The sequence below is a fragment of the Oncorhynchus gorbuscha genome, linkage group LG13, assembly GCF_021184085.1.
Source record: "Oncorhynchus gorbuscha isolate QuinsamMale2020 ecotype Even-year linkage group LG13, OgorEven_v1.0, whole genome shotgun sequence".
Classification (NCBI taxonomy): domain Eukaryota; kingdom Metazoa; phylum Chordata; class Actinopteri; order Salmoniformes; family Salmonidae; genus Oncorhynchus; species Oncorhynchus gorbuscha.
The window spans coordinates 46387671-46407962 of NC_060185.1; the positions used below are offsets into that span (position 1 = coordinate 46387671).

General features: G+C 42.7%; 1 protein-coding gene across 3 annotated transcripts in view; it reads left to right on the forward strand.

Annotated features, from left to right (window-relative positions):
• Window positions 1-10452, forward strand: part of LOC123993014 (RNA-binding protein Nova-1-like) — a 63088-nt gene extending 52636 nt beyond the window's left edge. For all 3 annotated transcript variants that reach the window (XM_046294745.1, XM_046294743.1, XM_046294744.1), the window contains one exon: window positions 1300-10452. In XM_046294745.1, coding sequence (XP_046150701.1) covers window positions 1300-2328 — 1029 coding nt within the window. In that variant the 3' untranslated portion in view covers window positions 2329-10452. The remainder of the gene's footprint in view (window positions 1-1299) is intronic.
• The last annotated feature ends 9840 nt before the right edge of the window (window positions 10453-20292 follow it).

The following is a 20292-nucleotide window of genomic DNA, read 5'->3' on the forward strand; positions in this document are numbered from 1 at the left end:
ACTAGCCCCATACTTCCCCTGTACACACACACACACACACACACACACACACACACACACACACACACACACACACACACACACACACACACACACACACACACACACACACACACACACACACACACACACACACAACGTCTCTCTCTTTGTTCCTTCCCTTCTTTGCCTTGTCCTCCAACCAACCAACACTCACTTGCTTTCCTTTTGCCATTTTTGTCAAATATATTGAAAGAATAGGTTTGTAACCGTTTCCACGTTGTATGATACGGACATATTGTAGGTAACCTGTGAGACTTCAGAACAGAAACTCCTCTCATGTATCATCCTTACCGAGTAGGTTTACTCAGAACATTGTGTGACTTGCTTTGGTGCAAATCTACCCTCATTCAAAATACCACTACAGTACATTTAACGATCATAAATAATTTGTGGTCCTTATCAAGTACATATCAAGTACTGTACTTATTAAGAAAAAAGCACCCCCACCCCCCCCTCCTTACCCTCTGCCCAGCTGGCAGCTTTTCTCTAAAGTTGTAAGACAAAGGACAGTGAATGCGTGAATATGCTTCAATATGGCTGTTTATGTGAGAATGTATACTGTTAATACAGTACATAGTATACACATAGTTGTATGGAGAATTGTTTAGTGTGTATGTGTGCGAGCACGCTTGTGTGAATTTGGTGGGGGGGGGGGGTCTAGTTGCTACGCATCGTTTCGACTCCCTTTCAGTACCCCTTGAATGCTGGAGCTGTGTTTCCATGGTAACACTGACCCCTGGGAGTAGATGCTTTTCACCAGGAGCCTCTTTATAACCACAGATTCACAGCTCGGAAACAAAGAGACAAAATACACTCTTTCTCTCTCCCGTTCTTTCCAGAAACTACTCTCTCTGTCAATGTTATAATGTTTGGTCGAAGGAGTAAAAACAACTCACTCTTATTTTTCCCCTATGCTACGCCATAAAAAAAAAATATATTGAGTGTATCCCCCTTTGTGCTTTTTCCCCCTTTTAACTAGCCCCCTCTATTTCAAGCTCGATTCACTCTCTTTTTCTCTGTCTGTCAGGTATTTCTAACATATATTCCCCATTTTCACTCTTTGTTGGTTATCTTACGTCCTTCTCCATTGTTCCGGGCTATTTCAAGTTCTTATCTTGGTTATCTCTTTTCTTCCATTCCCTCGCCCAGTCCCTTCCTCCATTCAATTGATATCACACTTCTGTCATGTGGAGATACAATGTTAAATCAGTGCGGTAACCATCTCTATGTCCTCTCTCTCTCTGCTCCTCTCCCCAGGCCAAGCTGATAGTACCAAACAGCACAGCAGGTCTGATCATTGGTAAAGGTGGAGCCACAGTCAAGGCCGTCATGGAGCAGTCAGGCGCCTGGGTGCAGCTCTCCCAAAAACCAGAGGGCATCAACCTGCAGGAGCGCGTGGTCACCATTAGCGGAGAGCCCGAGCAGAACCGTAAAGCCGTGGAGATCATCGTTCAGAAGATCCAAGAGGACCCCCAGAGCAGCAGCTGCCTCAACATCAGCTACTCCAACATCTCTGGCCCTGTGGCCAACTCCAACCCCACCGGCTCCCCCTACGCCAACTCAGCCGAGGTGAACCCCGCTGCTGCTGCTGCCGCCGCTGCCACAGCCTCCAGCCTCCTGGGTCAGGCCACCATGCAGAGTATGGGCGGCTTCCCCACCACCATGGGTCCCAGCTTCTCAGGCAACGACCTCTTGACCATCACCTCGGCCCTCAACACGTTAGCCAGCTATGGCTACAACACCAACTCCCTGGGCCTGGGGCTCAACCCCGCCGCAGCCTCAGGTGTCCTGGCCGCCGTAGCGGCTAGCGCTAACCCCGCTGCGGCTGCCGCTGCTAACCTCCTGGCGTCCTACGCCAGCGATGCCTCCACCAGCGCAAGCCACCAGGCCGCCTCCATGGGAGGTTTCACCCTGGGCTCGCTGGCCGCAGCCACTGGGGCCACCAACGGCTACCTGAGCGCCTCGTCCCCGCTGATGGCACAATCCCTGATGGCCACTGAGAAGCAGATGCAGGAGGGGGCCAAGGACGTGGTGGAGATCGCTGTTCCCGAAAACCTGGTAGGAGCCATCTTGGGGAAAGGAGGGAAAACGCTAGTGGAGTACCAGGAGCTGACTGGAGCCCGGATCCAGATCTCCAAAAAGGGAGAGTTCATTCCCGGCACCCGGAACCGTAAAGTTACCATAACCGGCTCTCCGGCGTCAACGCAGGCGGCTCAGTATCTGATCAGCCAACGGATCACGTATGAGCAGGGTGTGCGCGCCACCAACCCACAGAAGGTGGGCTAGAGAATGAGAATGGAAAGGAAGAAAACGAGTGGGGGCTTGGGGAGGAATGCAAAGGGAGAGAGAAAGGGAGAGGAGAGCAAGAATGTTGGAAGGAATCGTCCACCCGTTTCTTTGGTGTTTCAGTATTCAAAAAATGATGCGACGCAAAAATTTGCTCGGGGAGAGAGGAGAAAGTGTACCGCGGAAAACAAAGGAAAATAAGGTGTAAAATGTAAATACGGTTTTATTACTTAAGTCTTGATGTTTCGGGATTTTTTGTTTGTTTTGTTTTCTAGTTCATTTGTTTTCTGTTTGTTTGTGTATTCTCCGGACAGTGGTGAATGCGATTTTAAACTGGCATGCTGCCGCGCTGCAGTTTGGAGAAGGGGGGCGGTGGGGGTACTGGGGGCCGACCCCCATGGAATCAGCCCCTTCCCCACCCTCACCCCCATTCCTGTGTAGCTCACTGATGTTTTTCTTCAGATTTGCCTTCAATTTCAATTTCCCCCTTACCCTGCCCCCCACTTTTCGCCCTCCCCCTACAAGGGTCTGATAAGACTGCAAACCAGTGCTTGGTTAGAGATCTAAGGAAAATCCCTGTAGTTGATGACATACCCCTCCATGCCCCGATCCCTCGCCCCTCTCCCAGCCACCCCCACTCTGTTTTGAGCAAAGGAGGGGGAGAGATGTGCCCAAGGCTTCCACACATGGATTATCCTCGTACCCCCTATAGCCTCGCGCCTTAGGTTCTGATTTAACCAGATGCATGCTATACCACGCTCCATATTTATATATCCGGGATGCTTGTGTTTCGTATGTAGGACGAAGGCAGACACGCATGGTGCATCTCATTGGGTCAGAATTCTAGCGTAGCGCAAGAGTACATATAGAGATCGGGGCATTTTTCTCAACACGGTTTGCAGTCGGATATTATGATTATTATTATTATGATTATTATCGATATCATCGTCATTATTTATGAATATGATTTCGCCCATAACATTTGGTATTTTTATTTTTTATCTGTAAATTCAGGTTGACATGAATGTAAAAGACTATTTTTGATTTGATTTGTTTCATTTAAGTGGATTTAATAACATGTCACATAGTGTAATATACAGTATGTCTTATTTAAGTCCAGTAAGAAATGGAGCATAAGCACCACAGCAGTGATGATGAAGAGTAAGGGTCAACTTTGATATCCAGCAAAGAGCAAGACAGTAAATATTCAATTTAAAACACACACACACACACACACACACACACACACACACACACACACACACACACACACACACACACACACACACACACACACACACACACACACACACACACACACACACACACACACACACACACACACACACACAAACATGATGCCATTTCAGTGCTATAAAAGGGATTATAACATATCTACATGGCAGATTACGGTGAAATCAAGCAGACTAGTCTCTACAGTATATACATAGATAGCGGCAAAATGACAATGCCACTTGCACAACGGGCCCAAGAGCACCGTTCACATTCTGGCATGGGCCGAAGCGCTCTAAAAACGCCAACCCAAAGTTGTTTCAATGTTGTCTGAGCTCAGAAGTCTCTCCCTCCGGTTTAGCCTGCGTCCCTCAACATTGTGAAAAGCCAAAGTATTGTTGGGACTGTAGGGCCATAGGCGTCTCCACTGAGATATCCAGCGAGCGCTGCTCTTCTGCCTGTGGCACTCTTAACAACACTCTGTCTAGACAGGCCAGGCGAGAGACCAGGAACAGGGGCACTTAGAACCTAGAGGTGGTGGCCCCGCCAGGATACGTACATACTACTGAGAAATACAAACACTGAAGATGAGAAAGTTGATCTCACTAGGGTCCATGCAGTTTGCCAGGCCTTGTCTTGTGGCGAGCAGAGGTATTGAACACAGTGCATATTTAGAAGTTGTTTTCCCCTAATACTTGCTCTTATCAAGCAGTGTTCAACTGTCCACAATGAACGGGGGGAAGGTAACATGCTACGGTCTGTTGGGCGTTAACGACAGCTAAGTCTAATGGTTGTGGTTTATTCTGCTTTTGGCAAACTGCAGGGACCTCCCACTACACGTTCCATGCAATGGATACTGCCCACTAACCTATAAGCTGCTATGATTTTGTTTGTTTTTCTCTTGTTTTTGTTTTGTTTTTGCAATCGGAGTACACTGAAGTTGATCTTGATGCACTGTGAAGTGTGGGGATCGTTTTCTCTGCCCATGAGGTCAGGGTTGTGTTCTGTAGGGGAGCTTTGTCAGAGGCGTGTGCGTTATTATGTCAGGGAAATGTACGCACATGGAATACCAGGCGACTAATCATATCTCATGAACAGAACTCTATTTGCAATACAGTATCAGTTCTCAGTTAGATATGCAAGACGAGGAAAGAGTATTCATGTTCCCAAACACCACCTTAAAACCGGGATCCTGGGTTGAGGCTTTGGATGCGCTTTGACTCAGTTTGGCAATGAAAGTCATGTGGTTGTAGAAACAGTCTCTAATTATAGGATGGGATTGGGGGGGGGGGAGTGGCAAGTGTGCACGTTCAGCTTTTGCTTTTCAAAGACAACAATAGTTGGAGGTATGTGGAGTTTTATCCCAATTTTGACAGGGTTGCTCTAATCGTCCGACTTCCCTTTTTATATTTGCTGTTTTCACAAACAGTTGAAATTGATATATTCTGTTAGCCAACGGAAAATGGTTGGCTAACCTAAAATGTGATGACTTCTAAAATGCCAAAGGAGGAGGGGGGGCACATTTTGCTCGACCCTAAACAATCTAACGTGCTCTGGTAAGGGAACCTATCTCCCCAATTGGACATTTAGACACTGTAATGTAAAGGCAATCTATCCAATGGTGAACTCTCACTAGTATTCAACATTGGAGCGTTTTCTCTATTGTCTATTGGAGCGACAGTGAAGCACGTATCTCGACAGATTGGTAAGGAGTCTTCTTTATTCCCATCTAATACCATCCACTTTCCTCACCCCCCCCAACCCTTGTACCGCCGTGCACCCCATTCTTACACATCAACCCAGAGCCCCCCCTCTCACATCTCTCCATGGGTGATAGTGTCTGGTGTTGCGATGCATGTCTGCTTGCCCTTCCAGACCACAACTACTCCAAAACAATGACTCTCTGAGTCTCCTAGTGCTTTGAGGGTAGAGAGGACAGCGTCCCCTTGATTGTAGAGCTGAGCATGAGAGACTAGTTAGTGACCATTTTGCCAGCAGCAGTGAGAACAAATTAGTAGGTGACAGTGGAAGTAGGAAAGAGAACCTGCAACCAGGCAACTAAGAGAGAAAGATACCAGCTGACTTAATTCTGTCAATCCAATGGCCAGTGGCTTGAAACCATATTTTATATTGTATGTTATTGACAGGAGTGAAAGCACTTTGCTACATTTGGAATGCATGGGCAGATACATACATTACATTCATAAACACATTCACGTAGATTGCGAATAGAATAAGGGAAATACTGCTTGTTGAAGTCATGAAGAAATGACAGAGATTACTGGATATAAGCGATACTAAAACTGTGACAAATCAATGTGAACGATATCAAATACAACAATATCAAATACCTGTCGTGGAGATCACGAGAAGGTGCCAACAAAGTTCGTCAAAGGATGGCTTTGTTATCTTTTTTATCGAATTCAACAAAATTACCCCATGATGATGGGGTTTTAGGGAGTCCATTTTTGTTTGGTTTGTAATTTAGGGGATGTAGATCAAATGTGATGAGTACTGGAAGCAATATACGTAGTAGCATGTTGTCCTTGTATTGTCTTTTTATTCTGTCTGTTGTCAAAGCTTTGGATTTACCTCGATGTTAAATAGATTTACCTAATTACAACTTTTTTTAATTTGTGAAATTGCTGCTATTTAATAAGTGATGTACTAAAAATAAAGTTAAAACATATCTGATTGGTCGTTTAGCAGGATGTTGTAGTTCCCAGAGGTGTACTAAATGCTATACATGCTGATAAGATAATAATTACTGTAAAAACAAACTCAACAAATAAACCTGTGCCAAAATAGATCTTTAAAGACTGAAACAGGAAATGCGCGTGATTTAAAAAACATTACATGAAAGGAATCATACTTTTATAAGAAGAATAATGTGAAAAGTGCCAAACGAACCATATTTATAATTGTAAATAGAAGGGAATGGTACAAGATACTTTTTTGTGTGTGAGTAAAATCAATAAAAAAATACATAAAAAATAAGCTTTTTAGTTAACCTTTTAATGCCCTCTTTACTACTATGTGACATAAAATAAGGGATTGTGAAGGAAGGGAGCCATCTTGTTAACCAGTAAATCCAAATTTCCTTGAATTCTACAGAACTTAGACTCCTGGGCCAGAAGAATCAACGTATAGATAGATTAGCATGGTTAATGATACACATGATATTAACATTCTTAATACAGCCTTTTATAGTTCTGAAAATGTATTTTGTGGAGATAGATGTTATCTTTTTTTGCACGTCTATATTGCATGATATCAAAGTGAAGCGTGGACAACAAAAAAAATGTAAGAAACAAAAATTGTACAAAAAATTAGGCGGTGTGTTTTGTTCATTTTGAAGACAAATCTTTGCATGCCAACAATGGTAAAGCAATTTCATTTTCCTTGACACATTTTCAAACGTGTGTTGTTTTCACTAAACACATGCAGGGACATCGTCCAGTAGAGCAAGGCCACAGTGTAATTAGATTGTATGACTGGATGAGTATTTTTTTTTGAGAACATTGTCTAGGCATCTAAACATTCTTAGAGAGATAGGAACAAACTTTTGATCAAACATGAAACAATTCGTTGTTTTTTTTTGTTGATTGTGCTTCTTTTACTAAAACTGCATTATTTAATTCCGGATCACATTTTATGCTTTTTACCATAGATACCGAGATATTGTCCATGAATGTACTCACCTCTGCATAAGTTTGCATATCACTCTTCGATCATGACTTCAGGGCTTGAGTGTCCATGTGTTCTGTGTGAATAACTAACATCAGGTAAGGCCAGATCTGGCCCTAGTGTCATTCTAACCATCTGTTTACCCTTCCGGCTCCCTCTGAGCTTGATCTCTTGTCTTGATGTAAATATGCACTTTATATTTCTCATTTAGACAGAGTTCTCATTTAAACCCCCATCTCCTGAAAGGAAACAGTATTTTGAAGTGTCAAGCTAGGCTGTGTGTAGGCACCATGTTTTTTCACGCTCTGTTGCTGCTTGGCTTTTGTATTTCTCAATCCCCTGGGTCTCTCTCCAGAATTTGGGACAAGGTGTGTTTTACTCTCTATTCGGTGAATTTGGTCTCATTACATGATTACACTTTCTACAACAAAAGGTTATAGGGAGAGAGAAAGAAGGACAAATATTGCCAATATTCCCCATGTTGTCCATTTCCCAACTGTCATTCAGTTTCACCATTAGACAACTGAGTGGTGTCGGCATGCTCAAAAAGAGATTGTAAATAACAAAAGCTGGTCAGCCACAAGAAAACATAGCTTTTCCTCATTTAACACAGGATCTTGCCTTTTGTATATTTATCAAGCGTTCAATGATCTAGATTAGTGTCAAAAAGGGACACTCAGTTTAAACTATAACCAAATTGACATCCCTGTTCCTAGCGATGCCTCAGTTGCAATAGAATGTCAGCATGTATAGCTGTATAGCTCTGTAGAGTAAGCTGAGATGGGGGTTTGTGCAATAGAGTAGTACCTTGCTGTGCATGTGCTATTGTCTGGCTCTCGTGTCTGTGTGTCTGCGGTAGGTCAGCATCATGGTGTCGTCTCCATGTCGCTGGGTGAACAGATCTGTTTTGTGATGTGCAGAGGAATGCAAAAACGTATGGTTCACCTGCTACAGGTGACATCATTTATTTTCAGTGGGTGTGTGGCTACTAGTGCTCAACTCCAAAACCTCACAATGCCCCAACCCCCGCCCTCCTCGCTCTCACCCGCACCCACCGCCCGTAGCCAGACATTCACGGAACCCAGGGTCCCACTCTTGAGCTTGTACCCCATCGAAGCACCAGCAATTTTAAACTGCATTTGTCATATCACTGTTCAGTTCCTCTTTATTGTTTTCCTGTTTTTTTATTTGTACTACGCTCTCTAACCTAGACCAATTATAACAAAATGCCATTCATGTGTACCCTGTTTACTCCCCCTTTTCTCCTTTTTGCACTTTCACTGCCCCTCCTTTTCCAACCACTCCCCCACACTTCTGCTCCGATCCCGCCACACCCCCCCCCACCTCCTCCTCCTCCTCGAGTTTCTCCCGAGTGCCAAACAAAAACAGTACCATTCCAAACTTTTTTGAGTTATCTTGTATGTTGGACATCCATTGGACGCACCCATGAAGCCAGCATGTTCCTCCATAACATGATGTCAGTCATGACGCCTCAACATTACCCAAAAGAAACAGATCAAAAAACCCCTGAGCTAAAAGCAGACCTGGATTAACCCGGTAAAGGCTGGCTACCTCTCATAAACTGCTTTTCCTAATTCTCTATCATCTCTTCAACCTCCAGGACATCATTGATTGTGTGCCATAGTGTTGGGGGCACTTGTCACTCTCCTCACCCCCCCAAGTCTCTCCATTTGATTTTCGCTGGGAAAAAAAAATTAAAAAATCCATTTCTAATGACGATTTTTTTTTCTTTAACATTTAACCACACTCAGAATGGTGTGAGGAGTGTAATCGTCAGCTGCACAGCCATCCTCTGTCTTCTGAACTTTGAACTTTTCACCCCTCATGAACTTTATTGACCTTCTTCCTCCCCTTCTATGTTCATCAAACTGTTTGGACTTAAATCTCCATTCCATCACCAAACCTATTTGAGACTGTGCAATTCTAGTTGAAATGATTTGATTTTTTTTGTTTGTTTCTTATCAGTGGGGCAATTCACCGAGATAAAGAATGAAAAATCACCCACAAAAGAAATACAGACAGCAACAAAAAACACAAAAAAACCTGTTTCTCCACTATTTCATTTTTCTCTCATTGTAAATATTTTTGTCAGATTTTGTTGAGCTGTAAAGAGAGGCGTGTTCAACAGAATGGGGCCGGCAGCATAAAATCCACTTAGTGGAAAGAGGAAAAGAAAGGTGCACCCCATACATCTACTCGTTTGTTCTGCTACAGTAGCTTGTGGTCTTGACATTGGTGTGACCTGCTGTATTTGTAGTTGTTTATCGCCATGAGGCTCCACTTAGATAAAATGAAATAAAAACCTAAAAGATCATTCAGTTCTGGAGCTGATAGAATTGTTTACATTTGCTACCGTAGTTGTATTCGTTGGTGGGTTTGTTCCGCTTAGAGTGAGTCGTAGTTATTGTAATGCTTTGTAGTGTAAGAAGATATCAATGTGGAGAACTTGCTGGACTCAGCACCTTACACTAAATGTGGGACACACAAGACTAGGGGGGGGGGGGGGGGGGATGTGTCGCTCCCAAACCACAAAAAGGAAGTTGAGGCCTCTTTAGTGCAATAGAGTTACTGCGGTTTACATGATAGAAGTGATATAGTTTAGAACTCGGATTATGTTAATTAGGCCTATTGTAGGTGGGCGTTGGTGAATTTAAATGCCAACATGACAAAGGTGCCCGTAGTGCCAACTGAGACATATCTCTCTCAGTGAGTTTAGTAGAGTTGAAATGACTGAAAGTATTCATTTGACACAGCTAGACTGGACTGACCATATCATTGCTTAGCTTTGTGCTCCACTCACAAAGTTTTATGCTGCCAGCCTCATTTTCTGATAACACTTCATGAGCTATTTATTTTCAACCTATAATATACTATTAATAAATTACAAGACAACAAGAAAAAGGGAATGACTGGAAAGGTGAATTATTGTTTTGTTTTTTTAGCATTTTAGTGGTTGCTTTTAACACCATTCATTAACTGACTTAAAGAGTATTGGATATTTAATGTAATTGTAGCATTGTGTTTGTAAAAAAAAAAGGAAAAAAAAGTAGTGAGTTGTGTTTATTGACTTGTGGATTACCAGTGAAGTCGGCAATCTAGTGCTAATATATATTTCATCTTTTTTTAAGGATTATTCTTTTCCGACAGCAACAACAGTCATTATAAATGTTCATTTTAGCATCACCTGTCTTCTGTTGTCTTATTCTTCACCTCCCACTACACTCAGTCTCATCCAAGTAACACATTGCAAGTTTGTGCCTGAAACCATGTGCTCGGTCTGGGGGCGGGGCCATATGGTATGAGCGACGTGTGTGTGTGTGTGTGTGTGTGTGTGTGTGTGTGTGTGTGTGTGTGTGTGTGTGTGTGTGTGTGTGTGTGTGTGTGTGTGTGTGTGTGTGTGTGTGTGTGTGTGTGTGTGTGTGTGTGTGTGTGTGTGTGTGTGTGTGTGTGTGTGTGTGTGTGTGTGGAAAGGCTGCTAGCTCAGCCTTGGTGGGTGGGTGTTCTGTCCAATGTCCACCAAAGCTAAAACCTGGAGGGCTTCCATTCACCAATGGAATCCCCTGACGTTATAGCTGGAACTTCATCATGTGACCTGAGCCGACTCTATCGTTCATAACCCTCCCACCCAACCACTCTCCACCACTACCCTATCCCTGAGTCATCCCTTACCACACGTCATCACCATGTGATGTTCTCCATCGATAACATACTACTCGACCAGATCCACATTAACATGTCTCCTCCATGTTTCCAAAAGGAGCGCGTTGCCAGTCAACCTGCTTCCCACATGATACTCAACCATCCTCTCTAGCTGCCGGGGCCAGGCCCATCAGAAAACCATTTGTCTCAAAACAAGAGGATAGAGAGAAATAGTGATGCTCAGGGTGTCTCCTTGATCTACCTTTATATCCCGCATTCTGCGGTTGTCCCACTTTATTCTGCCCTAATGATTTCTATGGAGCCCAAAGACGACGATGATTTCCATGTTCATGTAATGGTTGCTTAGCAATTATTCTGAGGGATGATGTGCACCTACTTAGAGGAGCGTGCACATACTGTATTGTTTACAACCTAAATGAGACCAACGCTGTTGAAAAAGAATGTGTAGGACAAAAACAAATTCCGTATTGCTAAATGATGACATTTCAACGACAATTTCTATGACATGAGATAATGTAATTATGAGTCATTGCATGGTACTATTTTTTTGCAATGAAAATATATTTTTTTGAACTGTTAGAATGGATGGTACATTGTCAAATTCGTGCAACATTTAGACGCTAATAATAAAACAAACGTCGGTGTCCGTGTTAATGTCACCATGAGGAGAGGTTTTGGACCAATGAATGCCAAAATGTTGTAAAGGTTTTGTTCATTTGTACATGGTAATAATGGGTCAAATAAACCATTGAAGCTAATTGTCAGGTAGACATTAGTCTTACTAATTAATTCATCAAGGCCCACACATTGGTTTACCACGTTAATACTCAAAGAGGTGCTTGGAAATCAGTTGATATTGGACCGAATACAGTTATTACTATAATCAAACCCCAAAAGAGGTAAGTTAAACACCCCTACTCATGTAATACAATGTGCACCTGATATTGTGGTGTTTCACAAACACACGTTTACCCCAGGCAGAAAGTATATTTCAAGAGGATTTAGGTATATAAGGAGGACATGAAGGACAATGTTGGACATGCACATGTTTTTGCAGAAACGGGCATCGGGAAATCAGGAGGGTTGCAGCATAGCAATCAAGAGGTTATGAAACAATCGGAAGGGTTGGGACTCCTCTCACCTCATCCAGTACACCCAACACATTAGAAGTGACACAATCAAGATGTTGCTCTTTGACATTCTCATCCTCCCACTATCACTGTGCACCAACCAGTTCATCCAACCAGCAAACACCACCCCCACATTCACCATGTCTCCACAACCAACCTATCCGGACCGGCGGATTTAGGCAGATCCAAGCAACTTCTGGCTAATGGGCTTAGACCTCTCCATGCATTGGCTATTGCTTTATTGACCTGCAGCACAGCAGAGTCTCCAGGCATATCAATATTCACAGGATGGTCTGAAAACCAAACCTGTCTCGAAAAAACTCCAATTATCTAAAAGAAGTACCTCCAAGGTTCAGAATGCAGCCGAATTTATGGTTTACTGCACACACCTCCCAACGTTCGTAATGAGCCCCTGAGCTATGTGGTAGAGCAAAGTCAGAACTTTGACGTGCCTTTCGTTAGGCGCTACTGTAGATGTGTTTGTTTTGTCTCCTTGATAGCTTTGTAGTCATACCAGAACTTCAATGAACTGAAAGGAGGTAAGTCATGAGATTAATGGAGAATAACTGAATGTTAATGGGATAGTCACCCCAAATAACAAAATGACATCTTGGTTTAGTTACCCTATAAGCAGTCTACAGGCAAAGGATGACAGCAATCCGTGTTTTACATTTTAGCATTTGTGGTACAAATCCCATTACAGTCATGGGACCGATATTAGCATTTTTCACGCATTATGTCCAAATCATCCAACGTATCTAAAACTGATTGTGAAGCTCGACAAAGTCACATATGTTTCGAAAATGATGCGCAAAGAATGCTAATATCGGACACATGACTTGATTTAATGCCACAAATTCAAAAACCTTAGCATGTGGAAACAGTGCCAAAGCATGGATTGCTGTCCATAGACTGCTTACAAGGTAAGGAAACCAATATGGAATTTTTGGAGTTTGGGTAAACTATCCCTTTAAAGGGTGTGTTTGCATTGTATTATTCACTCTACGGAATACCACTCAAACTCTGCAAGCCCCATTTGTGGCTTGTGTTTTTACGTGAAAACCTCTGGGCATCTGGTGAAGCCGCTACAATGACAGATTAGGCCCCTCCACATACCTCCCATCTATCTCTCCTGCCAGTGGGACTGGAGTGGTGGTAGCTTGTGCTTCATCTTTGCCAATGCAGCCAATCCTGTTAATTGTGCATCTCTCCTGCCTGAGGCGGTATTGATTTTCCTTCTCCTTGCTGCTCTTTTTCCATTCCCTTGTTCATCTGAAGCCCAAGAATCCCTGTAAATCCCAGACCAGCTGTCCCATGGAATTCCCTCGTCCTGTTCGGAAGTTGGATAGGAGAGGTAGGATAGACATAATGCCTTGTTGCTTTCGTACAGCATCTTGTTGCTGAGAGCTCGGCGCTTCTCCTCACTGCTTCTCAGCTGATGCTAGTGTTGGTTAACATCCTACTCAGTTCCAGAGGACAGAGAGTGAGAGACAAAGAGTTTGCCCTAATATAGTATGCTTGAGGCTGGAGCGACTAGATTGTGCACCTAGTTGCACCCTCACCTAAGAACAAGGCCATCAAAATCAACTCCAATGGATAATATCATAATAACAAACCAGTCAGGACTTGACCCTATGGGGTCCACAGGATAAAATATAGATAATCCCCCTCATAGATAAGATGATAGCGATTTATAATGTGCCATAGATACAAATGCGGGGGTGGGGGGTTGCTAATAATTATTATGAACCTGCGTTTTGCACAATCAGATTGTAAATCAAACCTGCTTTGCCTGTGGCTACAGTAGAGTAGCATTACTCACGCCACCATACCTACTGTATGTAACTGTTCAGATTTCTGTCTGCAACATCACACCCATGTCCACTCGCACCCTACTGCGCTGTTACCTAGGTCGCTGGTAAGGGGGCTGTGCATTTGCCAGAATAAACAACATATGTTTTGAATTGATAGAACACACAAGCACTTCATCCTTGGCAAATCACAGTGCTATACTGCCTAATTGAAATCCATGGAAGCTCATTTATATTCTCTTGTGCTTGGCTATTCCAGGCACGGGTTGATACAGAGGATATGAATAATAATGTGTCGTAACAGCCAATGTTTGAGATTTGTTCCCTTACGAGATGTTTTGACCAAGAGTTAAGAGAAAGTTCTGACCAAGAATTGCAGAGAAAATTCTGACTAAGAATTAGCATAGGTACATAGACATTTGATTGACTTTAAATTAGGGAGTACTTTTATCCTGTGTTTATATTAATGACAATGTCACCCTTCCTTCTGCTTGAATCAATAGATAAATGTATTTTTGAATGCAATATTTTGTATCAAAATTAGGGAAGAAACATTTTCAATTCTAGACGACATCAGATTTGAAAGTGGCTGATAAAGGAGATTATTTGTCATTTAATTAAATCTGAAATTGGAATGTATATTTTTGACAAACAGAATGGTATTTGTATTTCGACTGCCTGTGGAAGACCAAGTTTGTGTTCTAACAGTTATACCAGAATTTTGGCAATTTTACAGGGACTCAGGTCAATGTTTGGGTTATCTCTTGAATGTTTTCATCTACTTATTGCATGTTTGTCTAGGAAACTAATGCGTTGTCTTTGATTGAAGGAAGATACACATTTGTAGACTGTCACAAGGCTGAAATCTTGAAACTAATTTACCACTTGTCTTTCAGCATTCAGTTGTTGCTGTCTTCCATTTGCGTGTACCTTCTATGCATTTAACAAATATTCATCATAAAAGTGATATCAAATTCCTGGGCCTGGAAATAAACTTCAAACCACTGAGCTACAACAAACCCCAAGGTTGGAGAAAACCTCAACGGACCTTTCTCACTAAAACGTGCCATCTGTACTGGTACAAGAGCTGTCCATCTTTGACTAGCAACAATGTTAAAATTATCCTAAGTAACTCAAGTGGAAACTGGCTATTGTCCTTTGGCAACACTTTACATTACATAGACATTGAACTTACTAGCCTGTTACAGTGTAATAGGCCGTTCCACAGGTAGTTGCATTGGTATGAGACGGGCCTATGTAAGGACAGGTGTAGCCAATGATTTTATAATGATGGTACTTTGCTTCACGGCCAGTTTGTAGATTATATTTCAGAGCCTTTATTCCACAGACCAAAATGTATTCCATCTGGTTGATAATTATCTTTAAATCAAATTGATTGAATAATTTATGCCAGGCAGATAAGCAAAATACTGAACAATGATTGTACGTTTTTGTGTGTTTTTATTTGTTGCTGTTGTGATATTTCTAACCAACATCACAGATTAAGTTTTAAAATAAGAAACACATTTCATTCTTAACTATTCCAAAAAAGTATTTGAAATGTCACGAATGTTTGATTATTATGTGCATAAATACAAATGAGAATAAATACATTTAAATTGCGATGCAAAAGCTGTGATTTTAAAACACTGTGGCGTGTACAGTGATTCCTTTATCAATTTTATGGTACAAGATATGTTCTGCAATCTTGCAGTTGTTGTTTTTCAGTTCTCGAGCATATGCTTTAATAAATACATTTTCTACAGTATATAAGGGAAGCCTAAGCAGTGCCTGCTGTATTATTCCAGTATCCTATGTGTGAACTGTCTCTGTGTGGTTAGTATCAACATGATCCTACAGGGAAATAGAGTGGGCGACAGCACATACAGCATACCAATAGAATTCTGAGCCTGGGTCGATTGAAAGTGGATTAGCATAAAGAGAATGTTTTTTTGGGTGCATATCATTTTCCAACCGATGGTACTCTGTGTGTGTGTGTGTGTGTTTTATTAATGAGCCCATCTGAAATTATTTGGCATGTAAGTACCTGCAGGAAATCTGAACCACTATGATACCAATGGACAAAGGAACACTCTGTAATGACATCAGGTAATTAGCACGAAACAAACGTTTCATAGAGGGAAGCAACAATGGCATCATTCATTTCAGTCCTTTCAATAGCTTTGGTATCTTAATGTTTGTACGGTCCTGAACTGTCTATGTATACGATACTTTGTTTCATTTAAATTACCCAAAGGGAGTGGCATATACTGTACTTTATAAATGCTCACATAATAGATTATCAACCATAGCTGTACCATGTATAGTCATTGTTCCAGCAATTTGTGTTATACAGCTAATTTGAACAATTACAAATCAAAGCAGTCAGGAATATTAGATGCACACTGACTCACCCATTTTCTTAGGATAATGAGTTCCAGCCAGGGCTTGCTAATCGATCACAGAGACTACAGGGTACTATTAGGTACTCTACACTGTTCGATATAGACTGCATGGTGAAATTCAAATTCCTTCCGACACCAAACGACCACTCTTCCATCACCTGACGTCTGGCTTCATGTCCTGCTACAGACGTACACTGTACACCTGCCACCCGGGGACTTTCCAAGGATCTCTTTAACCCTAGAGGCACACATTAGTCTTTTTTCGGGCCTCCAGAAACACAAACGTATTTTACCTTTCTAAGGAGCCCTGGCATGACACTGATGGAAGATTCTGCAGCATGCCAATGAACCATTAGGGAGAAGCCAGGGGAGCTCAAAATGACTTGGCCCAGTTTGAGACAGACTGAGGCAGTTGTGTGGATTTTTCTCCATAGGCTGATCGGTAAGGAGCTGCTACTTTAACTTGAGCAGGCACACAGGGACAAGAAGGTAAAGGTTGAATAAAGTACATGAGGTAAGATATTATTCAACTGGGGGAGGTCATAGACTAGATATATTAAGTAGGACACAAATAATACTAGCCCTTTAGATTGAACCCATCCAAGTTATTATAGGTTTTATGGCCATTCAATAAGTCAGACGAATCAAATCAGTTAAAGTGGGCAGGAAAATTAAACGGCTGCTATTTATTCCCCCCCCCCGGAGACCACGACAAAACATAATGGTTAGATAATTGACATCTGGAAGCAAAATCACTTATAGAAAATAGATCAATTCTAAACTGAACTGACTTTTAAGGCTGAGGAATGAAGGGTCACCTGTGTATTGCCCAGGGATACAAAATAATGGATGAACATCACAGAGGGAATTTAGAATGACAGGGTTATTTATGCAATACTTGCGGTAGACATAATCCTGTTTTACATAACTCAGATTATGGCGTCTGCTTTCTGAGAACTCATCATGTGAGAAAGTCCAGTTTCAGCCTAGATACATTTCTGCTACTATCATACTAAAATGTATGGAGTACTCTCTGATTGTAGGTCCACTAATATGTTAATATCCACGACTAATCAGTGATTATCTAAGGGAAAAAGTTAGCCTGCTGCAATCTTGACCCACTTAATTCAAATGTGATACTATTCTGAACCAAAACGTCTGGTTCAAGCTTCATGCATACTGTAATACTGAACATGGCTGGAGGAAAACGCCTCTGTCATATTTGTCAGTGGATCCCACTCTAGGGTTTCCACTTTGAGTCATATAAAATGCCCGTCCACCGTTGCAGCGACAGCAGCAAGCACTTGAAGGTTAAACCATACACATGGAGGAGGTATGTAAAGCACCCGTGACCCATTTTCCTCTTCCACTTCCCCATTTATCTAGTTCACCCCTAAAACATCATGGAGACGGTGGGTGAAGATATGCACGCGGGTGTGGGGTGAGCTACTAGACAGACGGAACCATGTGGGCGTATTGCTGCCCAGCGGCAGATGGGTGCACAGCAGGGATGGCAGGGGCAGTGGTGGCCCTCCTCGACAGGTTACGTGCTCCTCATCATGCGCCCTGGCCCCTGAAACCTGGCCTCTGACAACGGTCCCCCAGGCCACACAAAGAGACAAAACTGTCAACAACAAACACAAACAAACCTCATCCGCCACTAAAACACACTGAGCTGGTATGACAATGTATACAAGGTTGAATTAGCTACGCTGCTAAAAACACATTGAACCTTCATACTAGGTTGAATTACAACATTTTTTAGGGCTGTATATGACGTGATAAATTAAATAGTATTGTACACATTGTTGCTAACAATGTAGGTTTGATTCCTTCTGTTAAATGAGATGTTATGACGTCTTGAAAGATCGCAAATGATGCCAATGTCAGACTGCATTAGAGACAGTGAGTTGGTGCACTCTTACGGACTACGGTATGGTGTCATCTGTTCCATGTGAAGTCCCAGGGGAAGAAAGTGCTGCTCTGCCCTTGAGCAAAGCACTTAACCTGCACAGCTTGTCCAGCTGTGCCGTCCACTCTGAATACAGGAGGAATTACGGTAACAATGGACTGTAGTTATGTGGTATATTTCATTGAATTCAAGTCAACGTAGTCATTCTTGAACAAAAGTAACCCACAATACTGCCCATATTCAATATTTACTGAATGTTTTAATAACATCCCACCAATATTATGTATATTTTATGCCAGTATGTGTCTTAAGGTGTATAATACATATACACATTCCATTCCGTACTTTACATATGAGCAAACTCAAGTGACAAATGTTTAGATGGCGCCGATATGGAAATAGTTCATATGTTGGATTGAAGGAGTGAATGTTCTGCAGTATCAAATGGCTAATGTCACAGTGTGTAGTGGCACTGTACAGCATGCAGACAACAACAACAAGGTTGATTTTTAGGTGTCTTTAGTCTCCAGTGTACGGGGATGTATGAACTGATCACTGCTTTCTTCCCTGCCACTGTGAAGGTCAAAGCAAGGACTTGTCTCTCCCCGAGGGGACTGCTGTCTCTCTCTGCTGTCTAGTTCCTCAAGAAGTCTACACTGCCACCTGGGAATGACAACTATGAATACATGCAAGCCCCCGATGACTATGAATACATGCAAGCCCCAAAGAAGGACTTCCAGGCTTTTAGGAATTAGGGTCCAAGAAGTGCTTTCAGCATATCTAACGCTAGTCCAAGGCAACAATGAGGGAAATAGCATTGAGGTTGTCATGGAGACTGGCTGCAAAGACAGCTCGGGCTGCTTTCACAGCGTACATCTGATTTGACTTGTCTGTTAGTGCATGGCAACAGATTTTCCTCAGTGCAGACCATCCCCCATTGAAGGTTTGTTCATTTGAATGGCTAATCAAATCGAAATACTTTTTTTTTTTCAATCACTTTATCTACAGCGATCGATTATCTACACATTCATTTTACATTTGATAGCCATTTATGCTGAACACTTTTCCCTCAAGCATTAATAGGTACAGTATTTTCATGGTATTCAGTTCTTCAAGTAACATTCAACAGAAAAGAAGCAGACAAGAGGAGCCCGTTCAAATCAACATGAAGCCCAGGAGACGAGAAAGACCCCGAACATCATCAGCGACAGCTTCCCAAACCCTCGTACACCTGATCAACGGTACAAGGTTTGTCTCCATTGACAGAACGTCTTTTAATTCAGAAGACAGTGTGCATTCAACACTTTCAAATATTACGCATCAGTACTTCTGTATTGTGTTTCTTCTATATTGCAGAGGCGGCCTTAGCCTATTCGTTCAATGACATATTTCTGCTCTATGAATGGGAGGGCTGAGTGTGCGTCATGTTAAGGCATTAGTATGCAATGAAGTTGCTGGTGTGGTAAGACTTGTTTTGGAGGCGCTCTCCTGCAGCCAAAGCAATGTCAGGGAGGCACTTATTCATCAAAGGGCAGACAACGCCAGAACGAACGCAAGACCAATTCTCATTGCGTTTAACACAGACCAATTTCACTGTCATCCTTAAACCGATGGACCATTTCTCTCTGCATCGATCCATGCAGTTTAATCGCCGTCAAAACGCTGAGTGTTATGGGCTTGCAAAGAAAAGGACAGAGAGGAAAGCAGAGGGGGAACTGCAGCTTTCTGAGACAGCAATCTTAGCATGCCCGAAGTGGTGGAGCTCACATATAATACATTGATGAGCCCAATCCCTCTCTCTCTTTCTCTCTCCATCGCCACAGAGCAGAGCACCATGGTCCTTGGCAGGACTGTGTTGCCATGGAAACCATCACATTGCAGCAGGCTAGCTGGAGCGCGCTGGTTGAAAAGGAGAGCAGTACAGGGGGAGATGGGGGAGAGGGAATCGCTGCAGTGATGGGGAGGGAGGAGGGAAGGGGGGGGAAGAGAAGGAGTGGGTGGGTACAGCAGGCGAGATTGGTTCTCCAATGCATTACCCCCACAAGTTGCTCCCCTCTCCCTCCCCCCAAATTTGCATCGGTTGGGGCACGCAGGGCCCAATCCTG